Source organism: Rhipicephalus sanguineus, chromosome 3 (assembly GCF_013339695.2).
Source record: "Rhipicephalus sanguineus isolate Rsan-2018 chromosome 3, BIME_Rsan_1.4, whole genome shotgun sequence".
Lineage (NCBI taxonomy): Eukaryota > Metazoa > Arthropoda > Arachnida > Ixodida > Ixodidae > Rhipicephalus > Rhipicephalus sanguineus.
Genome location: NC_051178.1, coordinates 221,542,010 through 221,560,730, shown reverse-complemented (window position 1 = coordinate 221,560,730; position 18,721 = coordinate 221,542,010). Strand labels below are relative to the sequence as shown.

At 48.5% G+C, this 18,721-nt stretch overlaps 1 protein-coding gene across 1 annotated transcript in view; it reads left to right on the top strand.

Annotated features, from left to right (window-relative positions):
• The window catches only part of LOC119388327 (run domain Beclin-1-interacting and cysteine-rich domain-containing protein), a gene marked incomplete in the record, with an annotated part of 358,140 nt that extends 341,701 nt beyond the window's left edge, over nucleotides 1-16,439 (top strand). Inside the window, 1 exon segment of the mRNA XM_037656030.2 lies at nucleotides 15,900-16,439. Within this exon segment, the coding sequence (XP_037511958.1) occupies nucleotides 15,900-15,939 (40 nt within the window).
• Between the last annotated feature and the right edge of the window lie 2,282 nt (nucleotides 16,440-18,721).

The window sequence follows — 18,721 nt, the reverse complement described above, 5'->3', positions numbered from 1 at the left end:
ATACCGATGACTTGCAGATCACACCAATAAAACACGTTTTAAATTTACTTAGTGGTGTACTAACCTATATATATAACTTAGCTCTTGAACATGGTGTTTTTCCAGAAGCCATGAAGAAAGCCCGAGTATCAGTTATTTTTAAGAGTGGTGACCGCAACACAGAAAGTAACTACAGGCCTATATCGGTCCTTCCCGTCTTCTCTAAATGTTTAGAAAAAATTATTCATGTACGCATAACGAAATTCTTTAACAAACATGATGTGCTAACAGATGCGCAGTTTGGCTTTAGATGCGGCAAGTCCACTGAAACTGCGTTGGTGACATTAAAGGAAGCTATACTTCATAACTTTGAACAAAATAAATTCACACTCGGCATCTTTCTAGATTTCAGTAAGGCATTTGACTCGCTTCATCATAATATATTGTTAGAGAAATTAGAATCAAATGGCATTCGTGGTGTTGGCAAATCTTTAATTCAATCATATCTTAGCAATAGATGCCAAAGTGTTTCCACTAATGGAAATAGCTCGTCATTCTTGCCCCTCACTCGTGTTGTACCGCAAGGCAGTATACTTGGCCCGCTGATGTTCAATGTTTACATTAATGATATTGTTCAACTAGACACAACGGTTAAATACGTCATATATGCGGATGATTCAACAATAATCCTTGATGGCGTTAACTTAGATGATATTATAAGTAAAGCAAATGATATACTTTGAAGGATTTCATCATGGTCCAGAATGAACCAGCTTAAAATTAACCCGACCAAAACCAAAGCCATTGTTTTTCGTGCCAAAAATAAAGTACGCACTACCCATCAACCTTTAGTTCTTGAACCAGTGCCGATAGATATTGTTGATACCCACAAAATACTTGGAGTTTATTTTTCTTCCAACCTAGGCTGGGACACACATGTAAATTTTGTTTGTAAGAAGCTTTCTTCGGTAACAGGAGTCATGTCTCGTTGTCGTAACATTTTGCCGCTCAAGGTCAAACTTCAGATATATTACGCGCTGTTTAATTCACATATAATGTATTGCACCCTTGTATGGGCCACGACAAGCAAAGCAAATATAAATAAAGTCATCACTCTGCAAAAAAGGCAATCCGCCAAATTGGAAATATTGACCCGTTCGGAACAACGCGTGAAGCTTTCCAAGAATTCAATATAATACGAGCTGACAACCTTTATACATTTCGCTTATTGCACACACTTTATTTTTCGCATAGGGAGCTCTCCAACTTCATTAGATCACTATCATGCCTAGAGCGTCGTGTCATTACAGTTCCCACAAGAAATACAGACATTAGGTTCGTACCGCGTTTCCGCACTACGTATAAATACCAAGCCTTGGCCTACAACGTTCCCACAACACTAAACACGCACGAAAGTACGATCACCTGCAACAAGAAACAATTACACTCTCATTTCTGCTCTCTGGCGTCATAGGAACATGCGCAGCAAACTTTTCTCATAGTCTATTTCATGTTTTTCATAGTTTAGTCTAGTGTATAAATACATTGTATCATGTTACATCTTGTTATCTTGCTTTATATTAGCGATATGTATGTATGTGTGTTTCACGAAATGTATATGTGTGTGCTTTTAGACATTGTATACGGTGGTCTATGCACGATGTACTTACATTGATTTTTGGAAACCTTTTTTTTACACATTTAAAATATGTATCTCAAAACAATATTCAGTGTTGAAATCATTTTTGAATTAGTATGTATTGTCCATGTTTTATATTGTACTTGCATGTTATGTACTTCTAATCATTTCCGCACTACTGCCATTGTGTATGTACAGGTCACCAGGGCCTTTGTCAAGCCGTTCTCACGGCTTTTAGCCTTGGCGACCTTCCATTTTTGTCGGGTAAATAAAATTTGAATTTGAAAATAATTTGAAAAAAAAATTTGACATCCTTGTTGTGTCAAGCGCAGCCCGTTTTTATATGCAAACCTACAATGAATGAAGTTGCACGGTTGCACGCATATCTCTCAGCAAAGATATGTTTCTTTGCCGAAAGTACGCGCTAAAGCCCATTCGATGCAAAACGATTCGTTACCTTTTACAAAAGCAGCGTGCTCGGCCCCCCTGGTTTCCATATCGGTGGCTATAGCAGACGACGCCGGCAGTCAGGGCGCTGTCTAAGACATTATGGGGAACGTAACATTTTTCTTTTTTTTTTCTGAGCAGTTATTTAGCATTTCGTACAGTCACTGACGAAGCCGCAGCAGTATTTTACTGTCTTCGTCAAAGTGAAGTGCAACAATAATAATAAAAAAGCAGACGCGAAAGCGGCTGCGGGCTGAGCGGGAGAGGGTTGGCGGAGCAAACCAACCTTGCACGTCACAGGGATGCCTCCGCATGGCACTACGGTATGTCCTCGTGCCCAATAGAAAGAAGAAAGGAAGAACGGAGAGAAGCCAGTGATAGTTTGTGGCGCAGAGTTGTAGGCGTACGTGACGAAAGGGAGCACGTGGTCCCAATTAGTGTGATCGTCAGACGCGTACATCGCGAGCATATCTCCAATGGTACGATTAAAGCGTTCCGTCATGCCATTGGTTTGAGAATGGTATGCCGAGGTTGTGCGGTGGACAATGCGACATTCCTTTAGCAGTGCGTCGATGGCGTTCGAGAGAAACATGCGGCCGCGGTCGCTCAGTAATTCACAAGGTGCACCGTGTCTGAAAATGAGGTGGTGAAGAATAAAGCAGGCAACGTCTTTCGCGGTGGTAGCTGGCAGCGCAGATGTTTCTGCGTAGCGTGTGAGGTGATGTACGGCGACAATGATCCACCAGTTGCCTTGAGGTGTGTTTGGAAGAGGACTGTAAAGATCAATTGCGACGTGGTCGAACAATATTGCCGGGCAGGGTAAGGGTTGCAGAGGGCCAGCTGTACTGCGAGGAGGCGTCTTGCGGCGTTCGCACGCGGCACATGACCGAACGTACTGGCGAACGTGCCGATACGTGCCGCGCCAGTAGTACCTTAGACGAAGCCTGGAGAAAGTCTTGAATACTCCAGCGTGGCCATACTGGGGGTCATCATGGAAGGCAGCGCATATGTCCGAGCGCAAATGACGGGGAATGACAAGTAGCCACCTACGGCCATCCGTCATGTAATTTCGGCGATACAGCAAGCCTTCACGCACAGCAAAGTGTTTTGCTTGACGACGGAGGGAGCGTGAGGTGGATTCTGGCGAAGGGCGAGAAAGGATGTCGAGCAGGGAGGCGATCCAGGAATCCTTGCGCTGCTCGGCCGGCATGACAGTGATGCTCAAAGATGATGAATCGCAGGTGGCAGTGGGTAAGCAGACAGGGTCAGGAGGTAGCAGACAACGGGATAGGGCATCGGCGTCTGAATATCTGCGTCCCGAGCGATAAACAACATGTATGTCGTATTCTTGAAGGCGTAAAGCTCATCGAGCAAGGCGGCCAGTAGGGTCTTTCATTGACGATAGCCAGCATAAGGCACGGTGGTCGGTGACAATATCAAACTGGCGTCCGTAAAGATAAGTACGAAATTTCCCTATAGCCCAAATAATGGCCAAGCATTCCTTTTCTGTTACAGAATAGTTTGACTCTGCATTCGTTAGGGTACGGCTGGCATATGCGACAACGTACTCGTCGCAGCCATCCTTGTGTTGAGCGAGAATGGCACCGAGACCGACACCACTAGCATCGGTGTGGATTTCAGTAGGCGCATTGGGATCGAAGTGGCGGAGTACTGGTGGAGATGTGAGGAGCCGGCGCAACGTCGTAAATGAGTTGTCGCAACGGGAATTCCAAGCCGATAGGTCAGCGCTGCCGGAATGAAGCTGCGTCAAGGGAACGATAATAGAGGCAAAATTACAGATGAAACGGTGGAAATTGGAACACGAGCCGACGAAGCTACGGAGGTACTTTAAGGTAGCAGGCTTGGGGTACTCGGCAACGGCACGGAGTTTGGCAGGGTCTGGTAGAACTCCTTCTCTTGAGACGACGTGGCCTAGAATCGTAAGTTGGCGAGCGCCAAAATGGCATTTCTTCAAGTTTAATTGCAACCCAGCTGCTGTAAGTCACTGAAGAACTTGCTCAAGGTGGGTGAGATGAGTCTCGAAATTGGGAGAAAAGACAACTATGTCGTCCAAGTAGCAAAGGCAGGTGCGCCACTTAAGTCCCCGGAGAATACTGTCCATCATCCTTTCAAAAGTCGCGGACGCATTGCAAAGGCCGAAGGGCATTACATTAAATTCATATAAGCCGTCAGGGGTCACAAACGCCGTTTTTGGACGGTCTGGTTCAGCCATCGGCATTTGCCAATATCCAGAGCGCAAATCTAGCGAAGAGAAAAATTCCGCACCTTGAAGACAATCCAGGGCGTCATCAATGCGTGGCAGGGGATAGACATCCTTGCGTGTGACCTCGTTTAGTCGCCGATAATCCACGCAAAATCTCATTAAGCCGTCCTTTTTCCTCACCAGGACGACTGGAGAAGTTCAAGGACTGTGTGATTGCTGAATGACGCCACGTTGCAGCATGACGTTGACGTGTTGAGTGATGAGGTCGCGCTCAGCCTGGGAGACTCGGTAGGGACGCTGGCGCAGCGGAGCATGATGACCAGTGTGAATATGGTGAACAACAACTGACGTGCGTATCAAGGAAGGTTGGCCGTAATCGAAGGAGACGCAGAAACGGTAAAGGAGTTGAGCGACCTGATTGCACTGATCTTGCGTAAGCGCGGTGTCCACGCTGCGCAACAGTACGTCTTCGTCAGGTAGTGAGGGTGCGGCGGCAGACGTGACGGCATTCAGAGGCATTAGCGTCGTGTCGGAAGAGACATCGAAAGGGAAGATGGCATCATAAGCATCAAGACGCTCGATACATTCGCCTTGCAATAAAGTAGAAGGGCAAGGGAACGGATTGCACACGTAAACGGCACTGGAACCACCGGCATACGTGAGGACGGCAAACGGGACGACAAGGTTCCGGCGACGAGTGCATTCCTTAGACGGCATAAAGAGGTCGGTCAAATCAGCAACAGAGTTACAAGAAATGGACACCATGGCGACAGAGAAAGCAGAGATGGTGACGTCGGTAGCGACAACCACCTATTCGGGCGAGCAAGCGAGATCTACAGTTGTGGTACTGAACGGAGACAAGGCGAGTTGTGCACGAGCGCAGTCGACAACCACATGATTAGCGGAAAGGAAGTCTAATCCCAGGATAACTTCATGAGACGCATGTGAAAGGACGACAAATTCGATTATGTAAAGCACGCCTTGAATCACAACACGAGCAGTGCATGTGGCTGAAGGTTTGACGTGCTGCGAACTTGCTGTACGTAGGGAAAAAACAGCGGAGTCGTCACTTTGTTCACTTTGCGGCATAGCACTTCACTGATTACACAAACAGCGGTGCCTGTGTCGACAAGAGCGTTTGTGGCGAAACCGTCGACAAACACCGCAATCTCGTTAGCGGGCGAAAGATGAGGCCTTGAAAATTTCGTCGGTGGCGCAGTTCTTGCTCAGGAACTGTGACTGCTGGTTTTTATCCTGGGCATGGTTGGAACGGCGAAGCATGGGGGAAACAGACCGGCGGCGGGTCGAAGGAGATCGACGTGAGGTGAAGTCGGGTCGACGTGAGCGGCAGTGAAGCGCAACAGGTGTAACATGGGGTTGTGGTTGCTGAGGGATGTAGCCGGAGGGCTGAGCATCGCGAAAATAGAGTCCACGGCGGCAACAATAGCGAGCAACATGCCCCGGAATACCGCAGGCGAAGCAGACGGGCCGGTTTTCCGGAGTACGCCAAGGGTTCATAGGTGCTCGGGGAGGCGAGAAGGGTACATTTACCGGGTGTACCGGAAGTGGCGACCTGTAGTAGTTGATGGTTGGGATGAATGAAGAGGGTGTCGGTTGGGCACGAGCTCGGGTAATGGCTTCCGCATAAGTAAGTGGTGCAGCAACTTGTGCTGGTGGCACCGGTGTAGGGAGAGCCTCGGCAACTTGTGTCTCGATAGCACGACGAAGTGAGTGGTCCAGTGCAGTGGGGGGCTCGTTGATGGTGGCCACAAGGGAGAGCTGACGAGGAACTTCCTCACGGATGCATTGCAGAATTTGTGGCAGCAATGCGGTGTAGTCAGCACAAGTACTTCTGGACCCCACAGCTGAAAGGTCCGCTGTTTGTGTGTCAGTGCGACGTGTAAAAGTTCGCTGCTTGCACAGCTCATCAAAACTTTGGCAGAGCGGAATTACTTCAGTTGCGGTCTGTGGGTTTTTGGCCACAGGCATATGAAAGGCGTCATCGTCAATGCCTTTCATTATATGTCGTATTCTGTCAGCCTCCGACATACTCGCATCCACTCGCCTGCAGAGGCCGATGACATCCTCAATGTAGCTCGTGAAGCTCTCACCAATTTGTTGTGATCGTCCCCGCAGGCCGTGTTCAGCGCGAAGTTTCCGCATAGCTGGACCTCCGAGAAACGAAGTCACGGTCTCTTTAAAAGCCGGCCAAGTTGAGATATCGGCTTGGTGGTTGATGAACCATAGGTTGGACAAATCAGTCAGGTAGAACATGACGTCAGTCAACTTCGCAGGGTCATCCCACTTGTTAATCGCGCTGGCACGTTAGTAGTCTGCCAGCCAGTCCTCGACATCCCGATCTTCAGTGCCGCTCTAGACTAGAGGGTCGCGCACACGAAATACACCAGAGCACATGATAGACGGGGGGGGGGGGGGGTGTGGAACAGGCTTGCGAGGGATCGACGCGCTCGGTCATTCTGGAATCGGATGGTAGCGTACGGCTGCGGAGCTCCAGGACGCGGAAGGGGGACTACCCAGCATCTCCACAATATGCAACAAGCGTGTTCTCCTACAAACACTTGTTATTATTATGTAGAAGGCGTGAGTCAACCAAGCTGGTTCAGGCAGAAACCCAGTAAGCATGAACCACACGAACGTCGACGTCTTCTTTCACACTGGCACAGAGCTGACACCGATGTGCTTCGGTACATTAGATATTTGTTAACCGGACGAGACCAAGTCGGCACAAAGGGACAGTGTCAATCAGCTAATACAAGCGTACCAAGGGACAGAGCAGGACTTCTTCAAAGAAATCGAGAAAAGATACATCTCACAAGTGATTCCTGTCACACACCCTGACTACACAGTGCAGGCAAATGACAATTTAGACAACAAAATCGGCGAGGCAGAAGCCAGGGCAATCCTGCAAAAACTCGATACTAAATCGGCACCTGGACTAGACGGGATAACGAACAAAACGCTAAGGAACTTAGATGATGAGTCCATAGTTAACAGAATATAATAATAATACTTTATTCTGGCATGTTTACAAGGCAGTTCCATGCCACCGAGATGAGGCAAAAGGAAACAGAGACGAAACTGTTTCCTGACTAAGCCTACATCCCGGCTCGTGGAAACAAAATACAAAAATAAGGACAGCAGTGAGGAAAGCGAAAAACATCCAGTACAGCACAATTCACCAGCATCACTGTAAAGAAGTCATGGAAGATTCATACCAACTTCAAGCAATTTCGCTATAGAAGTACAAAAACCTATAAAACCCCTTCATGGCGCATTTAAAAGTGGTCGGCCAGCTCACTCGTTTCTAATATTTGCGCAGGGAGAAGCTTGCCCTTACGCTGTCTGCTCGCGCTGTAGTTGCTGCCGGGGGCAGATGTTTCTGCAGTGTAGCAGCGCGTCCGTCACGGGCCACTTTTCTTGCTATCGCATTCATTGCTTCGCCCTTGTGGCAAAACTGTGACTTTTTTTGTTTTGTGCTTCATCACGAGCACACATTTCGGAAACTTAGAGCATCGGACGCGTATGCTTCGTACACGTGTGTTGTATTGGGTTCGTGGCGTTGAGCGTTTGTGTGGCGAGTACACATCACAGTATCTTATGGCGTATTCGGATGGGCGATTTTGACCGTTGTGAAAAGTGGTCACGTGTTGGGTTGGTAGAATCCGAGCGCTCGAACTACCTTCGGTTGGTTCTTTCGGAGCGTCAGCCTCCGACTCTGAGCTCTCCCGACCGTTCTGACTTCGAAGTGAGAGCGTGATGCGATCTGGCCGGGAGGGGGGTCACGTGGCACTAGACGCCGCGTTTACCGGCTGGTGACGTGGTCACGAGCACACATTTCGGAAACTTAGAGCATCGGACGCGTAATGATTCGTACACGTGTGTTGTATTGGGTTCGTGGCGTTGAGCGTTTGTGTGGCGAGTACACATGTACCAAGCCATAACTGCACCATGTCGATACGGAGGTGGCTTCTGAAGGCGGAGGAAACATAAACAGTGTTACAGCAGCTCGCAGACGAATGCCTTCACATCGATGACACCGAGAAACTTAACAGCGTAGGCTAACGCAATACATGCGAGTACAAAGCGTAATCGTGTTGGCAAAAACAAGCGCTCTGTGCCGAGCTCGCGTGCGATCGTGAACGTCGTAGGCGACGGCCGGCGTCCGCCATGCTAGGGCTATACCTCTCGGAGTCGTGAGTGACGGCGAGCTGTTGCGATGTGCTTGTCGTTCGCGAAGGCATAGATTTAGTGATTATTTTCTTATAGAACGAAGCGTGGTTGTGCAAAGCTTTTATTGCGATAGCAATTATATGGACAGTCTCGGCTGGTTTTTGCCGTCGCCGCCGTCATGCACCGTATATGTATAAGTATGTGTATATATAAAAGTCCCAAAGAAAAATAATTCAGAAAAATGCTTCCGAAGTGCGGAATCGAACCAGCGACGTCTCGCTCCGCAGCGCGTGGCGCTACCACTACGCCACAAAACGCAGATCGTTCAGGTAGCTAATGGTGAGCGTTATATACACACCCTCTAACGCAGTACTCACAGACGGCAGGTGCTTATAAGCGTTTCTTCATTACCATCGAGATGGCGCAAGGAGCGCAACGGGCGCATTTAAAAGTGGTCGGCCAGCTCACTCGTTTCTAATATTTGCGCAGGGAGAAGCTTGCCCTTACGCTGTCTGCTCGCGCTGTAGTTGCTGCCGGGGGCAGATGTTTCTGCAGTGTAGCAGCGCGTCCGTCACGGGCCACTTTTCTTGCTATCGCATTCATTGCTTCGCCCTTGTGGCAAAACTGTGACTTTTTTTGTTTTGTGCTTCATTACGAGGATACGAAGCCCTCAGAGTGTGCCTGCCGAGGCGCCGTATGTGGGCGGAGCCTACGGCTCATTGCTCGTTCGCCCCGTGTGTGCTGAATCGCCGTACGCCGCATGCCGGACATCCGATGCCGCACGCCAGATCGGAGGCAAAATTGTACTGTCTGTCTCGCCCTTGAACCATTAAACCAGCAGCTCGGACAATGACGCCAGCTCGGATGGTCGACCGCATTTGTCGATGTTTACGAGGCGGCTTCCCGCGCTGGTGGCGCTACAGGTGTGCTGCTCGTCGATCCATTCGGTTGGTTCTCTCGCGCTCCGATGTGCCTTCGCATCTGCCGACTCCGAGCCAGGGGACCGGAGCGACCAACCGAATACGCCATTAACGAATGCTTGGAGACAAGGCATATTCTGCGGCAATGGAAGACTGCTAAAATCGTGTTAATACCCAAGCCGGGCAAGAGACTGCAGATCGAGAATTTGAGACCCATATCTCTCACGTCTGCGTGGGGAAACTCATGGAGCACGTGGTCCTGGCGAAAATAACCAGCTACCTCGAGGACACGACGCGCTCCCACGCACAATAATAGGATTCAGGAGAAACCTCTCAACGCAGGACGCGATGTTACAGCTAAAAGGTGAGATTATTGAAGATCCGGGCAAAGGCCATTCTTGAGTTGGACCTAAAGAAGGCCTTCGATAGCGTAACACATGCAACGATACTAGTAAGAGACTGGGCAAACGGACGTACGCAATTTCCTAACGGGAAGACGAGATGGGCAGGGCAGGTACGGGCTCGGTATTATCGCCAATGCTATTCAATCTGACCCTAATCGGACTGCCGGCCAAGCTCCAAGAAATCACCCTATGGGTGAGAAACGGGAGTGACGGGCAAATAGAGAAACGCTTCAAACAGCCGTCGAACGGTTTCTAGAGGGGACAGGGCTAGCCTGCTCGGCAGAAAAGTCGGAGCCGTTGCTTTACGGACCGACTCGCAGAGGATGCAAACCAGGCAACTACAGAGATCTCGATCACAGAGAGGAAACAGTCATGAACGACCGATAGCAATACCATACCCAAGGTTGACAGGGTCCGGGTACTGGGGCCGCTCATCGAAGCCAAGGGCAACAACGGTGAAACCCTCGGAAGACTGGAGGGAACTGTAGCTCAAATAATGAGGATAATCAAAAGAATAGCAAATAAACACAGCGGTATGAGAAAGGAAAACACGATCAGGATAACACAGGCCATCGTCATAAGCAGAATAGTACACGTAGCACCGTACTTGAAATGACAGGTCGCGAAGAAGATAAAACTTGAATGCCTCATTCGGAAAATATTCAAACTAGCCATAGGACTGCCTATTAGCACCAGCACGGACATGTTGCTACATTGAAGCCTGCACAATACGATAGACGAGCTCATTGGAGCGCAACGTGCGGCACAATATGAACGAAGACACGAACAGGAAGACATAGCGACTATGCATCACACACAACATGGCGGACATCCCAAGAGAGATGAGGATAATACCCCCCACACCAAAGAACACGCACCCAGAACAGAGGCGAAAAAATTACACCATCTCCCACTAAAGGGAACCATGTGTGGAGTTGTGTATATGTTGTGTACCGCTTATGTTAACCTCCACCCCCCCTCCCCAAGCTCGTTTCCTTTGCGCTTCGGCTTCGCGTTGCCTCGCAGCTTCGAGATTCGCTTGCCGTTATGTTCAGCTTCGTGAGCGTCCATAGCGCCGTTGCGAAGGAGAGTGCAACGGGAGTGAGCGCGCGTCGCGTTATATACGAGCGCACAGCTGAGGCGGAGAGAGAAACGAAGCGGAGGCAGCGCTCACGCCACCTCCTCCTACATCCTCGCGTATGAGCGAGAAGAGGGGGGGGAGAGTGGGCGCATGCGCATGGGGCAGCGGACGCGTGAGGGAAGGGCAGAGGCACTATAGCAGACACAGCCCCGAGCAAAAGCTGCTTCGCATCTAAAGGCAGAGCAAGGGAAATACAGAACAAGTTCGGTAATGACAAGGACGCAGTATTCGTAGATGCTGCTCGATACAAGCGCAGACGGGGGTTTACGGCAGCCGTACTCGATAGCGACAAACGCTTTAAGACGTGCGCGACGATACGCACCACAAGTAACGAGATAGCGGAGGAGGTAGCCCTAGCGGAGGAGGGAATACAGCGCAAAAGAAGACGGGTACAAGGAAGGCAACGCACACACAGCCGTCTTCTTTTGCGCTGTATTCCCTCCAATGTTTCACCAAGAAGCCCAAGCTTTAAAGCTAAGTAACCATAGCGTTCGCGGTAGCTCAGACAAACGCAACTGTGATAGTCAGCGACCCTCAGACAGCAGTAAGCAACTTTTCCAACGGCCGTATCTCCCTGGACCGGAGGCACTACGCATTCTACCTGTAAGAGGTCAAGCACGCAAAAGAAATATATTCATTACATGGACACCCGCTCACGCCCTCGCGGAGGACAGCAACAACGGGGTGGAACACGTCGTGACTCGAGGGCTTACGGACCGAGCTGCGATCTCAAGTGCCGGCCCAGCACCCTACGGACGTGATGTCGTGGTAGGCAAGTGGGAAGACCGAATGACCAGATACAACGATATCACAAAACATAGGTTACAAAGGGGCATATTTCCGCCACATCACCCAAAATTGACAGAAAAGCATTCTGTCAAATGGCGGCGGTTACAAACTAGGACGTATCCGAATCCTGCGCTCTCGCACATCATATGTCCGGATATATACGAAACTGACAGATGTAAAAAATGTGGATCCAGAGCCACTCTGGAGCATATATTGTCACGGGGTCGTGACGTCGACGAAGACACCAGTTGGCGGGTTGAAGATGAAACTCTTTATTTGGTCGAACTTGTGGCCGGGAAATGAAAACTCAAACTACAGCAATACATGCCGTACACTGATAGCGCCAAACAGGGCGTCGGCCGTCGATAAACTGCTAGGCGCTAAGGCGTGTCGGCATTTATACATGCGGCATCGAAAATTCGAGACATCGCTGGTGGCCGCGTTAGCTCCAGGATGAACTCAACTGTTCCCGTTTGTGCACTCAAGCCTATAAGAAGATTCTGAAATAATGTGGAAGGTTCCCAGACATTATGGTGCGGTTTCCGCAAGATAATGATTATACGTGTAACGGGCCAGTTACATAAACCTAGCAAAAGAAGCGCGCGTCGCAATATTATGGGAATGCCGAGGGATTAGTGACAATAACGAGAACGCGGCCTCTAGTGATGGCTTTCGCGCTGCTCAGCTCCGCCCTCAAGGATCAACTCTTGGCCGTCCAGCGGGCCGAGGGAGCCGCCAGGTTTCAAGGCCTCCTGGCCATCTCCTAGGCGGGGCCATCGGCCCGCCCCACCAAATCGCAGGTCTCAGAATAAAGTTATTTCCTTCCATCCTTCGAACGCGCGTCTTACTTTCAGTGTGATCGCACGCGGCCACGTGTGGGCCGCAGTAACGATGCAGCCCAACATTCTCAAATCACCCAATGGCCGTGAATTTCTGTATATGGCATGGTCATTTGGGTAGGCTATATGCCATCATTTGTCGAGAGAAGAGGGAACGATTTCTAGCTGACTTTGAGAATTGTAAATTCCAGGCCATGTGCTGCGCTGTTATGTTTGGCTCGCGTGTTCTCAGGGGCCTCGACTACCGATCGGCGGCGTTTTCTGACCATGCTGAAAAAGTGCTGCAGGGCCCCTTAAGTGTGTGTTCGCAGACTACTCATAACAAAACCGCTCATAGTACAGGGCCAGCTATAACGCGGTTTTTGCTGACACCCGTTCACCCTCCCATATAACTCCATGTATATGCATACCGCTTATTGCGCAGCATCCCCACACCCCTTGGATGAAAGATCGGTTATAACGTGGCTGCTGCCGTTCGCAACAAAAGCCGGGCAGAGTGTGACGAGCGCGAACCAAGGGAGGTGGAGAGTGAACGAATGAGGAACTGAGGGATAAAAAGTAGAAAGGGTGCAGTTGCCAAGGCAATGGAGAATCGTTTGCGCGGGCTTGGTCGTTTGGCCAGCATACGATGTTGGCTTGGCCTGCTTGGTACGGAGACCATGGGAGCCTTCACACACGCCCGCGGGATGCGTGTGTGTGTGTCCCTACCGCATGGCTCCGACCACTTGTCAGCTATGTGCGCTCCGCATCGACTATGAATTGCAATTGTTTTTCCAAAGGGGAAACAAATAGTTGCATCGTTGTAGAGGGCAGATGTGCGACTGATGTTCCGCTAATTTAAAGTCTTTGCCCGAGCTTGTTTGCCTTTGCTGCTCACAAGCTTACTATGCAAGGTAATTGCCGTGGCTGATTTCCGGGCCGCGAACAGTTTTACATGCGAGAGAGAGAAAAATACAGAGGAGAGAAATTCTTGGCAAAAAAAAACTTTTTTTTTTGCCGAGGCGAGATTCGATCCCGCATATCCCCATTCAAAGGCGAGTGTTCTAACCACTCGGCTATCCAGGCACGCTTGCACTGCAGGGCATAGCGTTGTGTATTATCATACACCAAGGTGGTAGGAAAGGGAAGTGATGGTGTGGAGGGGAGAAGGGAAGGTTACGAGGAGGCAAAGGAGGATGATGGGAGAACGAGTACAGAGAGAGAGAGAGAAAGAAATAGAAAGGAAGACGACGAGAGACCGACTACACAGAGACAGGTATAGAGAAACAGACATAGAAGGAAAGAAGAGAGAAAGAAAGGGAAAAATGCGGAAAGGCAGAGAAAGAAATAGGGAGAACTAAAGAGTTTGAAAGCAACAGAGAAAAGGATAGGAAGCGAGAGACTGACTACAGAGAGAGAGAGACAAGAAATGGAAGAAGCAAATAAAAAGAAGGCGAGAGACAGACAAAGAAATACAAAGCAGCATATAGTAAAATATAGGAAGAATTGTTTTGTCGTGTGGCGTAAGAATCATCTTCATGAACCAGCATGTGCCCTCTTCTATATCTTCCCCAACTTCGTCCTCTTCTGCTTCGCTCCCCGAAGACATGCGCTGATTTGTCCACTGTGGGGCGCCAATAACGGTTCTAGCCAACACATAATAAATACACTGCACAAAAACCAGTGCGCCCGTGACCCAGCCTTGCGCGTCTTAGTGCAGCTAATTTTTCGTTGGCTTCTTTTTTTTTCCTGCGTTCATTTTGTAAGCGACATCGCAGGTTCTCAGACCGATTCTCCTTTCATTATTTGGAAACCTAGAGGGAGGCAAATACCTCGATCTCAAGTATCAATTCTGCTGATTGCTCAACATGTTTCGTGTTTGTGCAGCTCTTAAAAAGGTTTTCATTAAAACGCGGTACCACTTTAGCACGGATATTCGCAACTTCAGCGACTTCCGTTTTAAGGGGTCTACACTGGAAGTTTCGAAACTATTGGCCAAGAGGTCGGCCTTTCAGCTGCGGCCGCTTCTACGTAGGGCGCTGCGTTAACCAGAGATTACTGGGACGTAAGAGATCGCTTACCTTCTAATCTTTCTTTACATTGTCGAGAATGTAAGTGCACGCCAATGCGCAGTTTTGTACCGGCATAGGAATGAAGAAACGCGCCTGATGATTGAAGCATGCCATATCGATAATAGTGGTAGCGCATGCGTGAGCCAACCGTCGATTAACTTGCATAACGAAGAAATCAAATGCTTTAACAGTTATCTTTCACGTAGACCTCCACGCTTGCCGGCTTGATAGGTTTGCCTGTTGCATGGGCATGCGCAGATAATTTTTCGTGCCTTCTCTCCGCCGTTGTGCGTCTCTTCATTTGTTAGTCGGCGTTTGTGGTGTCATGACTTCTCTCGTCCGTGTTTGCACGCCCTCTCTTTTTAGAACAAAAATAAGCGTGCATTTGCAAGTTTAATCTGCCTTAAAGAATAACAAAATGTTGAGGTAAGCTTATTACAATGCCATAAGCTTCCGTTTTGCAGCTCTCTGACAATGACGTAATCGACCGTGGACAATTCAGCCACCGTAGGTCAAATCCGAAGCCCAGAGGCAATGTGGCACCTGTTGTGTGGAAGCCGTTGCAGCACTGATCTGGAGAAGTTCACCGAGGGCTACTCCACCATGAGCGTTGTGGAATGCCATTCATTAAATACTAATGAGAACTAACAGACAATAATGCCACAGAAAGTATGGAGGATGTTATTTGTAGTAATTAGGATATAAATGTGAAGAAAGTAAAGTGGACAAAAAGATAACATGCCGCCGGCAGGGACCGAACCTGTGACCTTCAAATAACGCGTCCGATGCTCTACCACTGAGCTACGGTGGCAATCATCCTCCACCATACACATACACATATATGCACCATAAAGTGGATGGGAGGATGACCGCCGCCGTAGTTCAGTGGTAGAGCATCGGACGCATTATTCGAAGGTCACACATTCGGCCCCTGCCAGCGGCAAGATATCGTTTCGTCCACTTTACTTTCTTCACATTTATATCCTAATTACTACAAAAATCATCCTCTGCACTTTCTGTGGCATTATTGTCTGTTAGTTCTCATTAATATGGTATCTAACAACGAGAAACGAGCCCTTCGAAATAATCTTCTTTCCTTCATTCTTTAAATACGTTATACATGATAGATGTCATTTCAAGTGCATCCATTATATTGTACTCTGAAAGCTATAAGCATTTTGCAGTTGCATGAGTTGCATCCAGTAGCAAATGACATGACAAATGCAGTTGAAAAACTGACACCATCTTCTCTGCTTGTGTGGCTTTCTTTTGCAGGAGGCGAAGTATGATGGCAGCTGACGCAGCATCGACATGAAGGCTGACCGGGTCTGACAGCCATTATTGAGGTCGGCAGCAGTATCCCTCTGCAGTGGTTGACCTGGTAATGGACGCCACATGCCAAGCTTGTGTGGTTTTCACGATTTGTGGACGTGTGTTCCAGCTCAAGCTGCGCAAGGATTGGACCAGAAATCTGTTTGTGTTTGACGTAGTGAGTAGCAGTTCAAAGGACTTGTGACACGGCTTTACGAATCCTTTAATGCGGCTGATATGGTTCTCCGTATAGCCCCCGTATGTGCTGAAGCAACACTGACGATTTTTTTTCCTTCCTTTATTTCTTATCAAAAGAGGCTGCCTTCTGTCATGTATAATTAGAGTCGCAAGGAAACCACCCTGCACGAAATGTCCAAAAATGGCAGCTGTGCCTAGATGTGTGATATGAAGACTGCGTGCTGTAATATATAGTAAGAGGTATATCTTTTTTTATGCTGCGTGATAAACTGAGGTGAGCAATAAATGGCCATGGTGCTAACTGCATGCATGCTCCTGCACTCTTCTTTTCTATGAAAAAGCATACATGTGCCTGGCTGCAGCCCCTGTTGCATACAATTAGTGGTAGCATGGTTGGTATACCGGAAGCAACCCGACGCATCATGTTCAACCTTCATGCTTCTGCAAGAGTACCACATTTTACATGAATTTTAACAGCGAAGCTCTTCTTAGTCGCAGCTCCCCGTCCGATGGCGTAGCGCTGACCACGTGGCATTGCAGTGTGGCGAGAGTGAGGCTCCGAAGGAAAGGGAGGACTGCGCCATGCCGAGAGTGGCGAGGGTGAACCAATGAGAGGCGCGCCAGGAGTGAGGCTTAGAATAACAGAGAGCTGAGCTAGTTGGTAAGTATTCATTCTTTTTTAAAAAGACAGGGCGTGCAAACAAGGACACAAGAAAGAAGTCAGGACGCCACAAACGCCGACTAACAACTGAAGAGACGCACAACGGCTGAAAAAGAAAGAAGGCACGAAAACTTATCTGCGCATGCCCATGCAACAGGCGAACCTATCAATCCGGCACGCGTGGCGGTCTACGTGGAATTTAACTGTTAAGGCATTTGATTTCATCTTTATGCAAGTTAATCGACGGTTGGCTCACGCATGCGCTACCACTATTCTCGATATGCCATGCTTCAATCATCAGGCGCGTTTCTTCCTTTCTATGACGGTACAACACTGCGCATTCATCTAATTTTGGCATGCACTTACAATCTCGACAATGTAAAGATAGATTAGAAGGTGAGCCTCCTGTTAGCGATCTCTTATGCTCCAACAATCTCTGGTTAATGCATCGGCCCGTTTGTCCTACGTAGAAGCGACCGCAGCTGAAAGGGACCTTATACACCACACTCGTACGGCAATCAGTGAATTTGTTGGTGTGTTTTACGAAACAAATATCGGTCCGCTTCTTGTCTTTTACTCGCTCATTCTTCCTCTGCACAGTGGCACAAATCTTGCCTAGCTTATTGGCAGCCGTGAAAACAACATTAACGCCATATCTACTTCCTACCTTCTTTAGCCTGTGAGACACGCAATGAATGTACGGTATACCTACGACACGTTTCTTCCTATCGCTTTCTGCAACCATGCTCGGACTTAACACAACGCCATATCTACTTCCTACCTTCTTTAGCCTGTGAGACACGCAATGAATGTACGGTATACCTACGACACGTTTCTTCCTATCGCTTTCTGCAACCATGCTCGGACTTAACACAATAGACTTCTTTAAATGTTCAGCGACCGTGGCCACTGCATCACGAGGATACCCTGCATCTAAAAGACGCGTAACCTCTGCGTTAAAGCTATGACTCATTTTGTGCTTGCACAACTTGGTGAGGGCTGATTTAAGGCAAGACATGGCGATACTGTTTTTTACAACCTTCGAGTGCTTCGACGAAAAATTTAACAGCCGTTTCGAAGATCTAGGAGAATACTGCCAGCACACGTGGCAGTATTCTCCTAGATCTTCGAAACCGCTGTTAAATTTTTCGTCGAAGCTCTCGAAGGTTGTAAAAAACGGTATCGCCATGTCTTGCCTTAAATCAGCCCTCACCAAGTCGTGTGAGCACAAAATGAGTGATAGCTTTAACGCACAGGTTACGCGTCTTTTAGATGTAGGGTATCCTCGTGATGCAGTGGCCACGGTCGCTGAACGTTTAAAGAAGTCTATTGTGTTAAGTCCGAGCATGGTTGCAGAAAGCGATAGGAAGAAACGTGTCGTAGGTATACCGTACATTCATTGCGTGTCTCACGGGCTAAAGAAAGTAGGAAGTAGATATGGCATTAATGTTGTTTTCACGGCTGCCAATAAGCTAGGCAAGATTTGTGCTGCTGTGCAGAGGAAGAATGAGCGAGTAAAAGACAAGAAGCGGACCGATATTTGTTTCGTAAAACACACCAACAAATTCACTGATTGCCGTACGAATGTGGTGTATAAGGTCCCTTTCAGCTGCGGTCGCTTCTACGTAGGACAAACGGGCCGATGCATTAACCAGAGATTGTTGGAACATAAGAGATCGCTAACAGGAGGCTCACCTTCTAATCTATCTTTACATTGTCGAGATTGTAAGTGCATGCCAAAATTCGATGAATGCGCAGTGTTTTACCGTCATAGAAAGGAAGAAACGCGCCTGATGATTGAAGCATGGCATATCGAGAATAGTGCTAGCGCATGCGTGAGCCAACCGTCGATTAACTTGCATAAAGATGAAATCAAATGCCTTAACAGTTAAATTCCACGTAGACCACCACGCGTGCCGGATTGATA